The sequence below is a fragment of the Gouania willdenowi genome, chromosome 7, assembly GCF_900634775.1.
Source record: "Gouania willdenowi chromosome 7, fGouWil2.1, whole genome shotgun sequence".
Taxonomy (NCBI): Eukaryota; Metazoa; Chordata; class Actinopteri; order Blenniiformes; family Gobiesocidae; genus Gouania; species Gouania willdenowi.
This window is the reverse complement of record NC_041050.1, coordinates 38,995,090-39,013,880: the sequence shown is the minus strand read 5'-3', so window position 1 is coordinate 39,013,880 and position 18,791 is coordinate 38,995,090. Positions and strand designations below refer to the sequence as shown.

Below are 18,791 nucleotides of genomic sequence, written 5' to 3'. Positions count from 1 at the left end.
TTCATCTTACTCCGTTTAACGCAGAAATAACAGAATGGTCATAAACATTTAGATGGAAAAAAATGCTCTGTCATTTAATTCTGACTTTCCTCAGAATTTCAAACTTCTAGTCAAAAATTGGACAGAAATCTAATTTTTTTTTTTTTTTTTACAAAAGGACAAAAATTGTAATTCATTTTACAATTCTGTGGAATTTCTTTTGTGAGTGGGAAAAGTTACATTCCTGAGAAAATAACATTCAGAATTCTGAGAAAGAAAAGAAAAAATCAGAATCTAAATTCAATCCAAAAGTACAAATTTGGACTATTATCTTGAAAAAAAAAACAAAAAAAACAACTTGAAATAAGTCTGAATTCTGTCTAATATCAGAATTCTGGTTTAGTGAGAGGATTTTAACGGCTGATTAAAAAAAGAGGAAAGGATTATTGTCAGATGCTTAATATTAAAGATGAAAACTGGGATATTGCATTTTTAATATCTTTATTAGAATGTAACTCTTAGTTTTCCTGTATTTAAATCCTGGCTCATTATTTAAGTAAGCGATGGTAAATCAGTTTCTGAGATTTACAGGATTAAAGAGCTAGCTAAATTAGCTCAATGCTATGCTAGCTCCTTCAAAACAAACAGCTAACACGTCTGAAGCTTTTTGAAAGTCATTAAACATGTTCATCAACTCGTGCTAATGTGGTGAGAAAAAGTTAGCTAGGTAGCTAGCCGCTGGTTAGTTAGCTGTTAGCTTGTTAGCTGTACTGCTCATCACTAAGGGTTTTCCTTAAAACGTATTTTCCCATGATGCACCGGGACGAGCCGGCAACACACACGGCTTCTGTCAGAGTGACAGCGCCACCTAGCTGCAAGAATGAAGGCACAGCCGAGATAAATAAGTATAAATAGGACTCACAGTATGTACACGCAATAAGTTAGTAAGTAGCTAACGCACACGCAAACACGACCGCACACGCGCGCACACACACGCACACACAGAGTTATCTTTACGTTTGTGGGATTGATTGTAAAGTTTAATGGATTCTGGTTTCTGTTCTTCAGTTTCACAAAGTCGGTATTTTTATGATCATAAATGAAAATAAAACATCAGGAAATAAACAAATGAAAAGAATTGATTTCATAATATTTACTGAAAAGTAGCAACTTTTTGAAAGAAAAAATGTCAGAATTAAAGTGAAGACATTTCATCTAAAATCCTGTGAAAAAAGCCAAAATTAAACATAAAAGTCAGAATTTAGACTTTATATCTTTGAAATCTGACTTTATTCTCCAGATTAGGGGATAAAAGTCCAGATACCTTTTAATTCTGACTTATTTTGAAATTCAAATAAAAAAGACTTCAAAGTGTATAGTCCAAATTCTGACTCAGAAAAAAACATAATTCTAAATTTCATTTCAAAATTTGAAACAAAAGACATAATTCAGACTTAAGGTTGTTTCAGACTGAATTACTTCTCTAATGTTTGGTTTTAATCTGTGAAGTGTGTCTTTAAAAAGTAAAAGTTTAGAAATATGGCTTTAATTTGAAGTCACAATGGCTTTAATCACAACATTCTATCACAAAAGTCCAGATAGTCTAAATATGTTTTCTCTAATTATAGAGTTTTGAAAAACCAATCATTTTGACATTATTCTCACAATCCTGAAGATAGTCGTACAAATTCAAACTTTTATTAAAATTTTATCTTTAAAGTCATAAATCGGACTTTGATTTTAGAATTATGGATAAGAAAGTCAATCCAAGAAATAAATCTGAAATCTTAATTCTGACTTTGACTGTGAATTGAGGCTAATTTTGTCATTTCAAGTTAAAAAAGTAAATATTCTGAACAAATTCTGACTTTAGTCCCAAAATTATTTCAAAGTGACCAAATAGCCTGATCTCTTTTCCTTTGATCTCTTTTCCTTTGATCCTTGTCCTCCTTTGTAGCTGTTTTCAGACTTTGATCATACAAGAAGACAAAAGTCTGACTTAATATAAACTCTAGTTCAACACAGACAGCACCTAAAGCTTCAGTCTGTCATTAAAACCAAACTAACTCAGGTCTGAACCAGTGAAACCAGCTGAAGCTCAGAAACCAGGATCTGTGTGACTGGTTATTGCTGGTAGTTCTGCTGGTTCCATTAGAAATATAATCACACATCAGGAGGAAACATCAGCATTGTGCTTTAGGACTGACTGGCAGACAGCAGGGCAGCAGGGCATTGTGGGTAACGTAGTGCAAAAGGCAGAGGATGTTCCCTGATCTGATTGGTTGGATTGTCGCTCTTCACCGCTGGCTGGTGATTGGTCGGTGTTTGATTACAAAGAGCTGGGACGGCCTGAGTGACTGCACACACACACACACACACACACACACACACACACACACACACACACACACACACACACACACACACACACACACACACACACACACACACACACACACACACACACACAGGAAGACAGGCTGTCACAGCTGACCCCTCCCACTACTCAGAGGTCAGTGACCTTGTTCTCCACCAGGGCGGCGACCTGCTGTAGCCGATAGGCTAACTGCATCTTCTGACCAGAGCTGTCCTCGTCTAGAGACATGATGATCTGATGAAGGGAGGGGTCAATTACAATCACGTTCTCAATTGCTAAAGTTCAAATTCAGTTCATCACAATTACTGAGCCTTTGATAAATAACTTTAATAATAATGTTAGCTTTCTGTTAGCATCTCTAATGATAATGGGTCAGTTTTTAACCATGTCATAAATCAGCTGTAAATAACACTAAAAACACACATCTATCATCTCATTTAACTTGTTATGCTTCCTAATCAATGAAAATATAGGTTTTAATATTTATAGTGTGGGTGTCTGAGCCTTTTTTGTGTCAGTGTATCTTTAGAATTGCATTGTTTTTAAATGGTAAAATGTGGGAACGCTTGATATGAAACATAGCTTAATAATTAACATATGTGTAGAACTGTACATAGAACTGTAACATGGTTTATAATTGACAATTTTTATAGAATTTTCACGGCAATTACAATTACAAAGTCAATTATCTAAACTACAACATCACAATTTATATAATGACAGCAACAGATTTTTAAATTACAATTAAATTTATGCCATAACATTAATTAATTATCAATTACGCAATTACAATTACAATTGGCCCCAACCCTGGTTTGAAGCTTTAAATGACTTTGATTGGCTGTGCACGTCACATGACCAGCTGTGCATTACCTGGTCGTAGTATTTGTTGATGTATTTGTAGAGTTCATGGAGAGCAACAAGGTTGTTCATCTCTGACGTCAAACTCTGTAAACAGAAGAACAGACGGAGTGTTAATGTTATGATTAATTATCAACTTTGTCTCCTGACTAAATCTAAACTACGACAAAGGCAGGTGTGTGTGTATGAGTGTGTGTGTGTGTGTGTGTGTAACTGACCCCAGACAGTTCAGTCAGAGTGGAGTTCATCTCCTGATAACATCCTGACGCAGCGCTGTGGATATCACAGTAGTACCTGTAACACACACACACACACACACACACACACACAGTTGTGTAAATTACCGTAGTTCACACATATTTAAACCCATTCAAACATACTTAAATCAGTTCTTACATATTTAAACCAGTTCACACAAACATTAAAACCAGTTCACACTTGTTTACACCAGTTCTTGCACATTCAAACAGTGTAAACTGAGTGAATTGTTTCAAACTGGCTCAAACAACAGGCCCCGCCCACCTCTCCACCAGCTGCTTGTAGCGAGGAATCTCTCTGGCGTACAGCAACTTGTTGACTGGAGAGTCCTGATTGGACAGGAGAGAAATATGGTTATGGTGAGGTCACATGACTGCAGCAGTCCAATCACAGCGAGGAAAGCCTCGTACCCGCCCCACTTTGTGCTCTGACGTGGTGCAGGAGTCGATGAAGGTCTGAGCGATGACGGACAGGACCGCGTCAATGCTGTCACTGACCTGCACGTCCAGGACGAACTGAGGGTTCTTCAGGATGTTCACCCAGAACCGGAGAGGGAGGCTGGACAGGGACAGACAGGAACAGACATGAACAGACAGGAACAGAAAGGGATAGACAGGGACAGACAGGAACAGACAGGGATAGACAGGAACAGAAAGGAACAGACAGGGACAGACAGGGACAGACAGGAACAGACAGGAACAGACAGGAACAGACAAGGATAGACAGGGAAAGACAGGAACAGACAGGGACAGACAGGAACAGAAAGGAACAGACAGGGACAGACAGGGACAGACAGGAACAGACAGGAACAGACAGGGAAAGACAGGAACAGACAGGGACAGACAGGAACAGACAGGGACAGACAGGGACAGACAGGGACAGACAGGAACAAACAGGGACAGACAGAGAGGAGGGACACAAACTTAGCCTTTCCATTAAAGTAAAGGAGCTTTCCAGGTGTGTCCAGGTGTGTCCTCACCTGTTGGTCTTCCAGATGTGGACGGTCTCCGGGTCGTCAATACCGTGTTTTTCGGCCATGTCGTCCAGGAAGTCAAAAAAGAAGCGGACGGCGATTGGAGGAGGACGTTTAGTACTGAGGATCGCAACGAAGACGTCGTCCACAAACTTCTGCAACGTCCCCTAGAGACAGACAGACCAGTTCACACATGTTTAAACCAGTTCACACACGTTTAAACCAGTTCACACACGTTTACACCAGTTCACACACCTTTAAACCAGTTCCCACACGTTTAAACCAGTTCACACACGTTTAAAGCAGTTCACACACATTTAAACCAGTTCACACACGTTTAAAGCAGTTCACACACCTTTAAACCAGTTCACACACGTTTAAACCAGTTCACACACGTTTAAACCAGTTCACACACGTTTAAACCAGTTCACACACCTTTAAAGCAGTTCATACAGTTTAAACCAGTTCACACACCTTTAAACCAGTTCACACACATTTAAACCAATTCACACATGTTTAAACCAGTTCATACACCTTTAAACCAGTTCAGACATGTTTAAACCAGTTCACACACGTTTAAACCAATTCACACACATTTACACCAGTTTCCGCATGTTTTAACTAGTTCACACACCTTTAAACCAGTTCACACACATTTAAATCAATTCACACATGTTTAAACCAGTTCACACACATTTAAACCAGTTCATACAGTTTAAACCAGTTCATACACCTTTAAACCAGTTCACACAGTTTAAACCAGTTCAGACATGTTTAAACCAGTTCACACACGTTTAAACCAATTCACACACATTTACACCAGTTTCCGCATGTTTTAACTAGTTCACACACCTTTAAACCAGTTCACACACATTTAAATCAATTCACACATGTTTAAACCAGTTCACACATGTTTAAACCAGTTCACACACATTTAAACCAGTTCATACAGTTTAAACCAGTTCATACACCTTTAAACCAGTTCACACAGTTTAAACCAGTTCAGACATGTTTAAACCAGTTCACACACGTTTAAACCAATTCACACACATTTACACCAGTTTCCGCATGTTTTAACTAGTTCACACAGGTTTAAACCCTATCCCACAGTGTAAACTCAGTGAATTGATTCAAACTGATTCAAACATCTGGCCCCTCCCACTTCTGCACCAGCTGCTTGTAGCGTGGAATCTTACATTCAAACATCTGTTTGCAACCACTCAGTTAACCACTTTAATTCAGGTTAAATATGTGGAAACCAGTTTAAACCAGTGGGAAACACATGTTGACACGTTTACACACAATGGAACAGACAGACAGACAGACAGACAGACAGTTCGGCACAGACAGGTGTCCCAAACCTTCATGGAGAGGAGGCGTGTCAGGTAGATCTCAGGTATAGCTTTAGCTCTCTCTCTCTCCCTCAGGCTGCTCTTCCTGTGTTTGGGAATCTCTGGATCTTCACTGCTCTTCACCAGGTGCCACAGACGCAGACCTTCATCCTCCTCTCCCTCCAACATGGGAGTCTCTGTGGACACACACACACACACACACACACACACTTTGAGTGTCTCTGCCTCTATCAGGACATCTGTCAGTCAGAATGAAGCTGAATACAGTCTGTGTGTGTGTGTTTGTGTGTGTGTGGGTGCGTGTGTGCGTACTCTCTCCAGTCTGAAACACTTGATTAACTCCGACTCCTGAACTCTGACATCGAGGAATCAGAGCCACTGTGGCTCCATCAGGAACCTGAGGAACGTTTATTAAAAAGAAGACAATAGACAATTATTACTACAGAAAGTATTAAATATAATATAATTAATATAATATAATATAATGCAATGAACTACAATGTGTTTTTAAAAAGATATCTTAAATAACAATGGATAAAAAATTATTATTTAATTGCTTAATATTATGTATTATTATTGAGATACAACAGGTGAGTAAGTGGGCGGGGCCAAAGATCTGATTGGTCGGTACCTTGTAGTGCTGCAGCGTGTTGAGTCGTTTCCATCGACCCTGAACCACCGCTGTGACATCATCATCTGATAGAGTCAGGTGACCTGCCTGACCAGAACGCCACTCTGTGACAGACAGACAGACAGACAGACAGGTTAGTCAGTAGCTGTGTTTCCATGACAATGGAAAAAAATTTACAAATTGATTTTTAAAAAAAATAAACACACACAATGAATGCAAAAACACAGAAAATGGCAACACAAATACACAAAATAACTCCTAAAACAACAAAAACTCACACAATGACCAAATATGTCTTCAAAAACATGCAAAAGGGCAACACTAATACACAAAAATACCAGAACAACTACAAAAATACACTAAAGGACAACAAATATACACAACAAGACTCCTTACAACAGTCTGCATTCCTTTGTTGTTTCACGTCTAATGTGACACTAGTCATTAATAAGTCTAATGCTAACAAAGGTCTGGGTCTCCTCTTCTGTCCACATGTACCGCGCCGCGTTTTCTCAGAGAGAAGTGGTCATGTGACCAGGTATGTCAAGACATGTGACGTATGTGGTCACATGACCACTTCTCTCTGAGAAAACATGTGACGTGGAATTGTGTTAAAAAGTGTTACCATAGCGATTTAACCATACATTCAATATGGAAACATCTGAAAAACCTCCTCATGGAAGAATGAAAACTTTTTGCAGATATCGGAGTGTTTTTTCCAAATACAGGTGTTTCCAGACAGGTTCCTACCCAGGTCCAGGCTGTCAGCAGCTGGTCTCTGAGAGAATGGAGCTCCTCGGTAGACCTGGTCCAGGATCTTATCCTTTACCTAGGTCACAGCAGGCAGACAGGTGAGAGGTGGGATTTAGAGGGTGAGACAGGTGAGAGTTAGAGAGATAACCAGGTGTTTACCTGTGTGATGGTGTCTGTATCCAGTACTTTAACAGGACACGGCTGAACCTCAACTCCATTCTTCACCATCACTGTGAGAGTCTGAGACAGACACAGACAGGTGAGTTAAACCTGAGAATGAAGGACAGGTGAGTGCATGTTGCCATGGTTACTATAGTGCTGTAGTCGATGTCCTCTCTCAGCAGGTGACTATCGTTCAGAGTTCTTTTGGCCTTTCCTGTCACAGCGTCTACTGGACCTTTGTCCACCTGGTACTTTATGGCTCTGTAGAGCATGTAGAGAGGCTCCCCCGCTACGTCCTGACACACACACACACACACACACACACACACACACACACACACACACACACACACACACACACACACACACACACACACACACACACACACACACACACACACACACACACACACACACACACACACACACACACACACACACACACACACACACACACACACAAATAGAGGTGAGACAGGCTCAGGTAAAGACAGACACGTACAAGGGCAGGTAGTTACCTTAAGGAAGGAGTACAGGCAGATAGACATCCAGTTAGTCAGCATCTTCTCCACTACTGTCTCCGTCCTGACAGACAGACAGACATCAGCAGGACACTGAGATATGTTATTTGCTTAGATCAGGGGTGTTAAACTCATTTTAGTTCTGGGGCCAAATACAAAGCAATTTGATCTACTAGCCAAAATTGTTTGGAAAATGCAGCAAATATCAAAAAGAACTTAAAATAAATTTCCCTCTGTAGCAACACTGTTCATGACACGTCAATTTCAGTCTGACACACTCATCAACATTCCCACTTCAGTACATCATCCCAACATTCATGAATACTGTTTACTTCTGTTTTTCTGTGATACATACACACATACATTTGTACAAATAAAACTCTGTATTTAGCAGTTAACATTTCTTTGTGCAGGGGTGCTTATCTTTTGTGTGTGTGCGTGTGTGTGTTGCAGGTACTACTGTGATATCCACAGCGCTGCATCAGGATGTTATCAGGAGATGAACTCCACTCTGACTGAACTGTGTGGGGTCAGTTATACACACACACACACACACACACGCACGTGCACGCGCGGTGACAGGGGAGAGAGAGAGCTGATCACTTCTGCTTTTACAGTTTAAATGATCAACTTAAAGAGTTATTAAAGGATGAGTTCACTCAGAATGTAGGTTTATTCAAGAAGTTAACCACTTTAATTTTTCCCCGTAAATTGAGGAAGTGTAGTACAGCCCTCCGCTACAGCCATCTCACTGTAGTGGGAGGGAGGGGCTGCTGCCTCGGCTACAGACAGTGATGGACGGGAGTTCTCGCTTGAAGTCACATCATTTACATTGATTTTAAATGTAGTCTAGTCACTCCCGTTGCGTTTGATGTGAAGGCACCTTTATCCTGATAATTTCTCTGCGTGAGATATACATGGTGTGGCGTGTGAGCATGTGAACAGGTTGAAATGCGTGAGACACGCAATGGGAAGGGAGCACGTTTTTTTTTTTTTTTTAATGGATACATAAATGAGTTCAGAAAACATAAGCCAGAGATTTCTTACAAAAGTATTTAAAATAAGTAAATTAAAAGCTAAATCTGCAGAGGCGGGTGCTGTGGGCTGAACTGAAGAAGGGAACATACTGTAGGAGGGGCCTTGTCCCTAGGCGGAGCCACGTCCCCTCAAGCAAAACAGCAGGAAAATGGCTGCTGGCAGGAGAATCAAAAACTACTCAAAACTACGTGAATCAATCTGAGAAACACTAGAGGAATGTTTTTCAGGAGGGAAAGACACACTAACATGATATAAAGCTTGACAAAGTGATTTTGACATAATACCCCCCTTTAACATTGAAAATGACTGTAATCGTGTGATATAAGCACTGGGAAAACTGTGCGTACCTACAAATAATGTTGACTTTCATTTACACAATGATTCATGTTTTCTCTGCAATTTTGACTTTCTCCTGTGGGCCAAATTAGATGCTCCAAAGGGCTGGATTTGGCCCCCGGGGCATGAGTTTGACACATGTGGTTTAGATAGTGAAGCCTATGTATTTCACAACTTACAGTGTCCGTACTAGTCCGTACCTCCTCCGTCCCCTGTCTCACTGTGTGGTGTGTGTGTGTCTGTGTGCGTGTCTGTACGTACCGGCGCAGCATCAGTTTGGGGTTCTTGTCCACGTAGAGCTGGACCAGGTCCTGGAGCAGACTCTTCATCACCTCAGTGAAGAACTCCAGCTTATCGTGGAGAGCCAGAGTCAGGAGGCTAGCTACGTAGCCCCGGTCCCTCTGAGAGAAGCTCTGCTGGGCCTCCAGAGTGTGTATAAACTACACACACACACACACACACACTCAGGTAACAGGTGAGGTGTGTGTGTGTGACAGCAGTGGGGTGTGCTCTCTCTTACCCTGGTGAGGAACAGGCGGTTGTTGAGCAGGTTGCTGAGCTGATGTAGACCCTGTTCCACCGTTAGACGACGCGACTCAGGAAGGTCCAGTTGTCGACTCAACGGCGCTGCCTGCTGGCCAGGGAAGAAGACGCGCTCTGCATAGGTCCTGTAGTCCAGCAGGGGGAGCCCCGGGCCTCCCACGTCACTGCTGAGGTCCATCATCTCCGTCATCAGGTCTGAAAAAGACCAGGAAGAGCGTGATGCCTTCAGGGACGGCTGGGACGGTTGAGACCTGATGGTGTGTTTGAGTGTTATGTTTGTATGTTAGTGCTCTTTTGTGTTGATATGTTTATATGTTTGTGTGGTTTGTGTGTTAGTGGTGCGTTCAGGTACCGGTGAATTCCTTCCGACACTGATCACCCACGTTGATCTCTAAAGTCTCCAACTGCAGAAGAACCTTCTTATAATCTCTGAGAGCCTGTTTACTTTTCCTCCTGAAGAAAAAACAGACATCAGCACATTACCAACCTCAATGTGACAGACAGACAGACAGACAGACGGAGAGGTCCCCACCTGTACATGAGGATGATGACCAGCACTGATAGGATGATAACTGCTGCTCCCGCCCCCAATCCAATCTGAGCAGCCAATGGGACGGGAGGAAGCAGGGAGTCACTGTCGTACTGGACCAATCCCAGATCGGCCTGCAGGTTCCCCATGAACACCTGGGAGAGACGGACAGAGTGAGACAGACATGGAAAGATGGACAGGGTGACACGTACAGGGTGAGACGGACATGGTGAGATTCAAACTCGTCACCTTCAGGCTGGGCAACTCGCTGCTGTCGTCTGTGCTGATTGGCTGAACCTCTGGAGGCTCACAGTACAGGTGAGTGCTGTCCAACGTCTTCACCTCACACTGTCCGTCCCCCAGACGGGCTTTCACCTCCTGTCTGTCCATCGCACGAGTCAGGTCCAAACCCTGAAAAGAGTCAGAGGAATGTTAGAGGACTGAGGAAAGACAGACAGACAGACAGACAGACAGACAGAGGTCAGAGGTCGTACCTCCACAGCGATGACTCCTCCTGCTTTAAATCGATACGGAACATCTGGAGCTTCTCGATTCAAAGGAAAGAACTGAGGGTTTGGAAAGTAGGTGAAGCTTCTGCCCTGAGAGACAAACAGGAGAGAAAGAGACAGGTGAGGGACAGACAGGTGAGGGACAGACAGGTGAGGGACAGACAGGTACCTTGATGCTCTCAAAGTGAATGCGGACATTGTCCAGCTGAAACCAAACTCCTCGAACTTTAACGTCCGGCGTCACGGCCGGAGTGGGACATGTCATCTGAGAGAAGGAGAGGATGGAGCAGCGCTCGGACACCTGAGGACAGACAGACACGCCCACAGACCGTTAGGACATGCCCACAGGCCTCTGATTGCCCGCCCTGTCTCACCGTTGCCATGGTGCTGTTAAACACCAGCTGTTGCCGGGCGCTCAGGAGAGCCAATCGTCTCCTCCGCTTCACTCTCTCCACCTCCACAGGCTCCACCCACACCGATATCAAAGGCTTCTGCACCGCGTCCAGGTTGCTCCCCGTTACCATGACGACACGCCCTCCGCTGTGGACGAGACAAGGCAACGCTAACGTGAAGATGAGCTGAATGACGACAAAGCGGCTGCAGCCGTAAGATACGTACGCGTAGAAGCTCTCTGCCGGCACAGCGTCGGTGATGACAGGGTCGTCAAGATAACGGAACCTCATGTTGGGAACGGTTCGCTCGGCTTTACCGAAGAAAACGCGAACTAGGACGTCACCGGGAGCACTGGAACCAGTCTGACACACTAAGGTGGAGTCGCTCACTTCATCCACACTGACAGGAAGACAATATTATTATTAGTTACTCATGTTGCAGGGCTGTGTGATCATTACCAATACTACTAGCATTAGCATTATTAGCATTGGCATTAGCATTGCTAGCAATAGCATTATAAGCATTAGCATTGTTAGCGGCACTCACGTTACAGGGCTGTGTGATCATTATAAATACTATTAGCATTAGCATTATTAGCATTATTAGCATTAGCATTATTAGCATTAGCATTATTAGCATTAGCATTATTAACATGAGCATTGTTAGCGTCACTCATATGTTACAGGGCTATGTGATCATTATCAATACTATTAGCATTAGTATTGTTAGCATCACTCACATGTTGCAGGGCTGTGTGAACATTATCAATGCTAGTAGCATTAGCATCATTAGCATCACTCACATGTTGCAGGGCAGGCGTGATCATTATCAATGCTATTAGCATCATTAGCATCACTCACATGTTGCAGGGCTGTGTGATCATTATCAATGCATTTAGCATTAGCATAATTAGCATCACTCACATGTTACAGGGCTATGTGATCATTATCAATACTATTAGCATTAGCATTGTTAGCATCACTTACATGTTGCAGGGCTGTGTGAACATTATCAATGCTAGTAGCATTAGCATCACTCACATGTTGCAGGGCAGTGTGATCATTATCAATACTATTAGCATCATTAGCATCACTCACATGTTACAGGGCTGTGTGATCATTATCAATACTATTAGCATTAGCATCATTAGCCTCACTAACGTGTTACAGGGCTGTGTGATTAGTATTAATACTATTATTATTAGCATTAACAATATTAGCATGTTAACATCACTCACATGATGCAGGGCTGGGGGCCCAGGAAGGCGCTGAGGTCTGTGGTCTGACCAGTCAGTAGTTGTCGTCCTCTGATGGTCAGCCTGGTTCCTCCAGAGACCGGACCTTTACCAGGGACCAGGTCCAGGAGCTTGGGGTCCTGAGGGTAGAGCACAGTCAGTTACCATGGTAACCAAGTCAGTTACAAGAGCCTGACTTTCATTAATTAAAGACACAAAACACTGAAAAGTGTTTCACATTGTCTCTGACTATGTTTTTGTGACGTCCGACCTGATAGGTGAAAACCTGTGATGACCGCCCCGGTAAAGTTGTTCCCACGGAAACCAAAACAGGCCCCTCCCTCTGTTTACCACTGGGCTGAAGCTCACAAACAACCCTGGAACACACACACAGCTTACTGAATCAACAACAATAATATTCATAAAAACAACAACATTAATGATCATATTATTAATATTGATAATAATAATAATTTAATAAAATAAAATAAAAATAACGCCACCTGGTGGAGATCTGGTATCCTTCAGGCTGCGGTGGACACTGAACACCTGCCACTGTGACTCCGCCCACCACATCCTGGTAGCTCATGCCCAGGTTGGACCCAGTGATGGTCACCTTGACTCCGCCCTCTAGAGGCCCAGAGACAGGCAGCACCTGAGGAGGACAGGAGGGTTACAGCCTGGTAACCATGGTAACGGATCACTAATGTTGGAGAGCTCACCTGAGTGATCTGAGGAGGCGGGCAGGTGTCAGCGGGGGCGTCACCACATGATTGGTTATACACGCAGCTGGGGGCGGGGCTTCCGGGGCACCATACACAGCCGTACTCAGGAGGAACTGCCCTGCACTGTGAGCAATCTGATTGGCCGGCTGAGCAGTCGTACAGCTGGACTAAAACACACACACACACACAACTGACATGTCTGTGTCTGTGTGTGTGTTTGGACAGACAGGATGGACAGACAGGATGGACAGACAAGTGAGTTCTTACGTCTGAGTCCAGGTGAGGTGTCGATGCGTCTCTGTCCTCGTCTCAGGAAAACAGGAGCAGAATACTGGAGATGACTGACAGACACACGAAACTACACACACACACATATACACACAGACAGAGGGTCAGTGTGTGTGTGTACCTGGTGTGTGTGTGTGGGTGTGTACCTGGTGTGTGTTACAGGTAAATGTGTATGTGTTGTCTCTCTCTCTCCTCACTGCTGCCGTCAGGTTGAACTGAACTCCTTGGATCTCGACCACACACTCGTAGTCTGCCTCGTCCTACACACACACACACGCGCACACACACACGCGCACACGCACACACACACACGCACACACACTGACAGGTCTGTAGTTTGAATCCCTGTGTAGGTGAACGTGTCCTCACTGTGTAAAGGTCCAGGTTTCGTCCCCTCAGCACCACAGTGGTGCTCAGACCCAAAGGTACTAAGGCAGAGCTCTGTAGGCCAAAGACTATAGGACAGGAGGAGTCTGTAGAGTCCTGGAGACACACACACCATTAGAGACACACACACACACACACAGACAGACAGTGACAGACGCTCTCACCCGGTGGTTGAGAATGATGTGCTGGTTGGGGCAGCTGTGGTTGTTGGTGCAAAGCTGATCCAAAGGACACCAGTTACACCTCCACACACTGGTGACACACTGCACACACCTACACACACACACACACACACACACACACATCCGTCAGAACTCTGATGTGGCCTTGGTTTTTGTTGTTGTTTCACCCTCCGGCCAGTTAGCATCGTGTGTGTGTGTGTGTGTGTGTGTGTGTGTGTGTGTGTGTGTGTGTGTGTGTGTGTGTGTGTGTGTGTGTGTGTGTGTGTGTGTGTGTGTGTGTGTGTGTGTGCGTGCGTGCGTGCGTGTGTGTGTACTGAATGATCACACTGAGCACTCAGAGCAGTAGCTGTTAGGCTCAGACTGGTCATCATGTTATCTTGTGGTTTCTGACTCACTGAGTGTTTGTAACAGGTGGTGTTTAGGGTCGACTGGTGATCATGTTATCTTGTGATGCTGTGAAATTTGTAAATGAAAGCAAACACAGAGGGACAGCCCTGAAGCTTCACCAGTTAAAACGGTGACCAGTTGAACCGATACACCTGCAGATCATTAGTGAAACTGAGACCAGGGTCTTACTGGGAGTTCTGGTTCAGACGACTCACGGCGCCACAGTCGTAGAACGTGATGTTGCCCGTGGTGATGGTCACATGACCAAACATCAGTGACACAGGGAGGGTCATGTGATCTGTGAGAGATGAAGAAATATGTGAATACTCGTGAAACTGTAGAATTACCTTAGTCGTCAAAACAAAAACTTGTTGAAGTATTTGAATAAATATGTATTTTCTCTAAATTTATCAGTTTGTAATTACAGATCAATTCCAAACTGATCAATCCATCCTCAGCACTAATCTACAGATAAATATATTTAGATATATTTGCTATTTTTCACACATGTTGATTAAACTTTATTCTCTACTCACCGCTTTCTGATGGCATGAGGGGGAGGAGCTCCGGCGCCGGCGACTGGCACGTGATGCTGGTTCCCATGACGACAGCCGGCAGAGGTGGGAGGAGCCCAAAGACGCAGGAGAGAGACTCTGCCACCGTGAGAGCAGGAAGCTGGATGACCGTCAGCGTTACCTTGGAGACGAACATGGTGACGTTCAGAGGTCGACACAAGCAAACAAACATCCTAAGAACATCATAAGCTCCACCCACCTGGGTCTGCTCTTCTCTGCTCTGATTGGCCGGCGTCACGCTCTGCACTGTCACGCACCCATTGGTCGGTTCAAAGCTCCGGAGCCAATGGTTGGGCTGTGGGTGGCGCCGACACTCGTGTTTACGTGAACATCTGGAAATGTTAAATTGAAACGTCAACATGTGAGAAACATTTAAACATTTTTATAATTTAAACATCAATATAAAGATGGATAACTCACAAATAAATTATGATTATTTAGGAATTACATTACCATTAATGCACTATGAACTCATTAAAATTGCATTATTTAACCTGCGATTGCAAAAGAGAATTCAAAAGTTCTAGGTTATAATTACATTTGATTTTATGCTTTAGTTACTCTTTAAGATTAAAAATGAAACGTTTGAACTGCATTGTGGGAAAACATTCCTTGATTTGGTCTTTGAAAGGCAACAGAAGCTCCTGAACGAGTGAAGAACGTCTGCATTAAACCCAACCTGGCAACCCACACCTCCCTCAGTTTACAGCGTTATCGCCTCAGTCGAGTAAAGTAAAGTAAAGTAAAGTACTATAACTGTAATAGAGTAATAGTACTGATACTTACCGTCCCTCAAGGACACACCAGCCACAGTACGGGTCTCTGATGGACAGACACGACTGACAGTCTGTCTGTGAGTCACAAGACGAGATGGGGACCTTTGACAGCTAAGGACAGACAGGGAAGAGAACCTCAGCTTTAGAATCTGTAATGTGGCACTAATCTAACGTTAGAAATGATTAATGTGGCACTAATCTAACATTAAAATTTGTTAACGTGGCACTAATCTAACATTAAAATTTGTTAACGTGGCACTAATCTAACGCCGTACTCACGCGGCTGCTTGTTAGCACGTAGACATGGCGCTGCTCTCCGTCCAGCAGCAGATCGGCGCTCACTGATCCACCACCGTCCACCAACACACTGCCATAGAGGACACCAGAGGTGTCAGGACGCACCAGAACCTGGAGGACAAGGACCACATGGAGAGACGGGTTAGCATTTACAGCTTGGTATTAGTTCTTGATGTGTGACACAACGTCAGAAGATCAGGGCTCACAGCAGAAGTAATCATTGATTGGTTTGTTTTAGATTTCACTACCTCGGTCCTCAGAATCAGTCACAGAAAAACATGATGACCAGTCTGACCCTAACAGCAGCTGCTCTGACCTCTCGCTGTGATCAAAGGATGAGGCAACGCATAAAAACCATTTCTGGAGTTTTCACTGCTTTGATGAGCGTGTGGTCAGATCACGCCATTCATTCAGCACGCACGCACGCACGCACAGAGGAAGCTGGTGATTGGTCCAGGGATGGGACAACACAAACCAGGCCCACACTGGATTTCCGACCAATCAAATAAACAGCTCTCACACTGTTATTGTCTAATGTGTTTTGCTGTAGTAACACTCTGCTGCCACCAGGTGGCGCTGCTCCACTGGATAAAGGAAATCATTCTCCTGTAGGAATGTGATCCACATCCTGGGTCCTGGACTGACACTGGTTAACATCTAACCAGGGTAGATCACCATGGTAACTGATGCTGAGCAGAGCCGATTAAGTTATGGATTACAAATCAGCAAGAATCCAAAAATCAGCTCAATTAACAAGAGATCTGATTGGTCAGATCTGATCCACTTCATAACCTGGTCCAGACCAGGTTAGGTGTTCAGCCTAAGTTACCATGGTGATTTAGTCTCGTAAGAAGTTATCCAGCGTCGTAGTCCAGCACACACTCAATAAATCCAGAAAGTTAGAGAGAGAGAGGAAATCTAACTTCAGTGGACAAGCCATACGGTGAACAACAAGTCTGTGTGTGTGTGTGTGTGTGTGTGTGTGTGTGTGTGTGTGTGTGTGTGTGTGTGTGTGTGTGTGTGTGTGGTTAAACTCCAAAGACTGCAGTAAATTAATTTAAGACCAAGAGTTGAACCAGGACTTGAATCCAATAAGCCTGATTGTTACACACGCACACACACGCACACACATACAGGAAGCTTCAGGCAAGTCCTTCTGGATTCTTACCCACAATGCACCTACTGAAGTATGAGTGTGATCCCATGTGAGTAATACCCCCCCCCACAACAGACACACACGCACAAACACACACACACACCCTCGAGCTGCAGCCTGTTACACACAAAAAAAACACAAACAAACACAGAACAAAGCAGCTTGTAGCCTCCGGCTTTTCACCGACAGCACAATGTGTGTGTGTGTGTGTGTGCGTGAACAGGAAAACAGCTGATTCCTTCCTGAAGCTGTTGGACCGCAGACACACAGACATCTCCAAAGGAGGATCATTAACGACAAAACACCACAAAGAACGTCAAAGCTTTTAAAAACACACACACGCCCACAAAAACCAACAAAGGACTACAAGCGTCAGTAAAAAACAACACAAAACTAAAATAACCCACAAATCCACATGACTTTATTAGACAAAAACTAAATCAACACAAAAATGTACAAAAACCAGCGTGTGGTCATTGTGTGGTTGTTGTGTGTTTGTTTTGTGTGTTCACCTTGTGTAGTCGTCCCTTCTTGTCCCCCAGGAAGGCGATGGTGTGCCCCGACTCTGTCACCGTGGTAACAGCAGTCAGCTGGGTGGTGGAGGTGAAAGTGGGCGTGGCCTGGACGGGGAGGGCGCTGGCGATCGGGTTCGGTGTGTGTTCACCTCCACATGGATACTCAGAGAGGGAATCCTGCCACACACACACACACACGTACACACATCGTGACCACCTGACTCTGAGGCTCCGCCCCCGATGAAAATGTACCTTAAGTATTTGTTAGTAAATCAAACCTTGGGCAGTTTGAGGCACTTTGATGACACGGCGTACTCGATGTAGGCCTCGTCCTGTCCGCTGAGGCCCCGCCCCCCCTCCGTGTAGCACACTTCCTGTGCGTGCCGCAGCACGGCGTCCAGCTCTGCCATCTTATAGATGCACAGCGCAGAACGGCCAGTCGCCACGGGCGTGGATGCCTGTCCGGCTGCCATGACGACAAATAGGGCGGGGTCCCCCGAGTGCTCGCCAAGCCACGCCCCCTGAGCCAGGTTGTAGCCGCCGTGGCAGAGCAGCGGCGCCTCCACGTAGGAGTAGAAACTGCGGTCGGCGGCACAGAGCCGCGACGCGTACGTCCGGTACTCCTTACGGTGCCACATGTCACGCCGCGAGAACAGGAAGTAGACATGGTCGCCATGTGCAACAGCCTTGACGAAGTGGTTGTTGTACTCGGAGTAGCTCCCCACCACCAGCTTCCCAAGCTCTTCCTCCGTAGAGAAGGCTCTGCGCGGGGGGGTCACCGGGTGCAGGCGCCGCGTGGTGATTGGAGGAATGTCACCGGGGCCTCGGCTGGTGTAGCCACGCCCGACCAATAGGAGACGCAGCACGCCGTCCCCACCCCTTTCTCTACTGCTAATGACCACGCCCACCGTGGAAACGCGTGGGTCGTTAGCGGCGACGTACTGAGTATCCACAGGATTGGACGTTTGGTAGATGAGCGTAGAGATGTTGGACAGACTCCTGAGGACGCAAAGTAAACAACAACAATAACTAAAGGATGTAAACAACAACAACA

The 18,791-nt window shown here is 44.6% G+C and overlaps 1 protein-coding gene across 3 annotated transcripts in view; it reads right to left on the bottom strand.

Moving 5' to 3' along the window:
- Nucleotides 1-90: 90 nt before the first annotated feature.
- Nucleotides 91-18,791, bottom strand: part of plxnb3 (plexin B3) — a 58,688-nt gene continuing 39,987 nt past the window's right edge. For all 3 annotated transcript variants that reach the window (XM_028452516.1, XM_028452518.1, XM_028452517.1), the window contains 37 exons: nt 18,016-18,736; nt 17,735-17,914; nt 16,049-16,177; nt 15,780-15,880; nt 15,193-15,325; nt 14,955-15,114; nt 14,608-14,716; nt 14,014-14,122; nt 13,832-13,945; nt 13,609-13,722; nt 13,442-13,532; nt 13,172-13,341; nt 12,953-13,104; nt 12,721-12,826; nt 12,453-12,589; nt 11,441-11,614; nt 11,197-11,362; nt 10,992-11,123; nt 10,808-10,912; nt 10,563-10,724; nt 10,317-10,468; nt 10,137-10,237; nt 9,762-9,979; nt 9,503-9,681; nt 7,865-7,931; nt 7,496-7,642; nt 7,344-7,424; nt 7,182-7,260; nt 6,432-6,535; nt 6,113-6,197; nt 5,810-5,976; nt 4,455-4,615; nt 3,886-4,033; nt 3,740-3,804; nt 3,436-3,511; nt 3,230-3,304; nt 91-2,590 (listed from right to left, as the gene is read on the bottom strand). In XM_028452516.1, the coding sequence (XP_028308317.1) occupies nt 2,486-2,590; nt 3,230-3,304; nt 3,436-3,511; nt 3,740-3,804; nt 3,886-4,033; nt 4,455-4,615; nt 5,810-5,976; nt 6,113-6,197; nt 6,432-6,535; nt 7,182-7,260; nt 7,344-7,424; nt 7,496-7,642; nt 7,865-7,931; nt 9,503-9,681; nt 9,762-9,979; nt 10,137-10,237; nt 10,317-10,468; nt 10,563-10,724; nt 10,808-10,912; nt 10,992-11,123; nt 11,197-11,362; nt 11,441-11,614; nt 12,453-12,589; nt 12,721-12,826; nt 12,953-13,104; nt 13,172-13,341; nt 13,442-13,532; nt 13,609-13,722; nt 13,832-13,945; nt 14,014-14,122; nt 14,608-14,716; nt 14,955-15,114; nt 15,193-15,325; nt 15,780-15,880; nt 16,049-16,177; nt 17,735-17,914; nt 18,016-18,736 (5,275 nt within the window). In that variant the 3' untranslated portion in view covers nt 91-2,485. The remainder of the gene's footprint in view (nt 2,591-3,229; nt 3,305-3,435; nt 3,512-3,739; nt 3,805-3,885; nt 4,034-4,454; nt 4,616-5,809; nt 5,977-6,112; nt 6,198-6,431; nt 6,536-7,181; nt 7,261-7,343; nt 7,425-7,495; nt 7,643-7,864; nt 7,932-9,502; nt 9,682-9,761; nt 9,980-10,136; nt 10,238-10,316; nt 10,469-10,562; nt 10,725-10,807; nt 10,913-10,991; nt 11,124-11,196; nt 11,363-11,440; nt 11,615-12,452; nt 12,590-12,720; nt 12,827-12,952; nt 13,105-13,171; nt 13,342-13,441; nt 13,533-13,608; nt 13,723-13,831; nt 13,946-14,013; nt 14,123-14,607; nt 14,717-14,954; nt 15,115-15,192; nt 15,326-15,779; nt 15,881-16,048; nt 16,178-17,734; nt 17,915-18,015; nt 18,737-18,791) is intronic.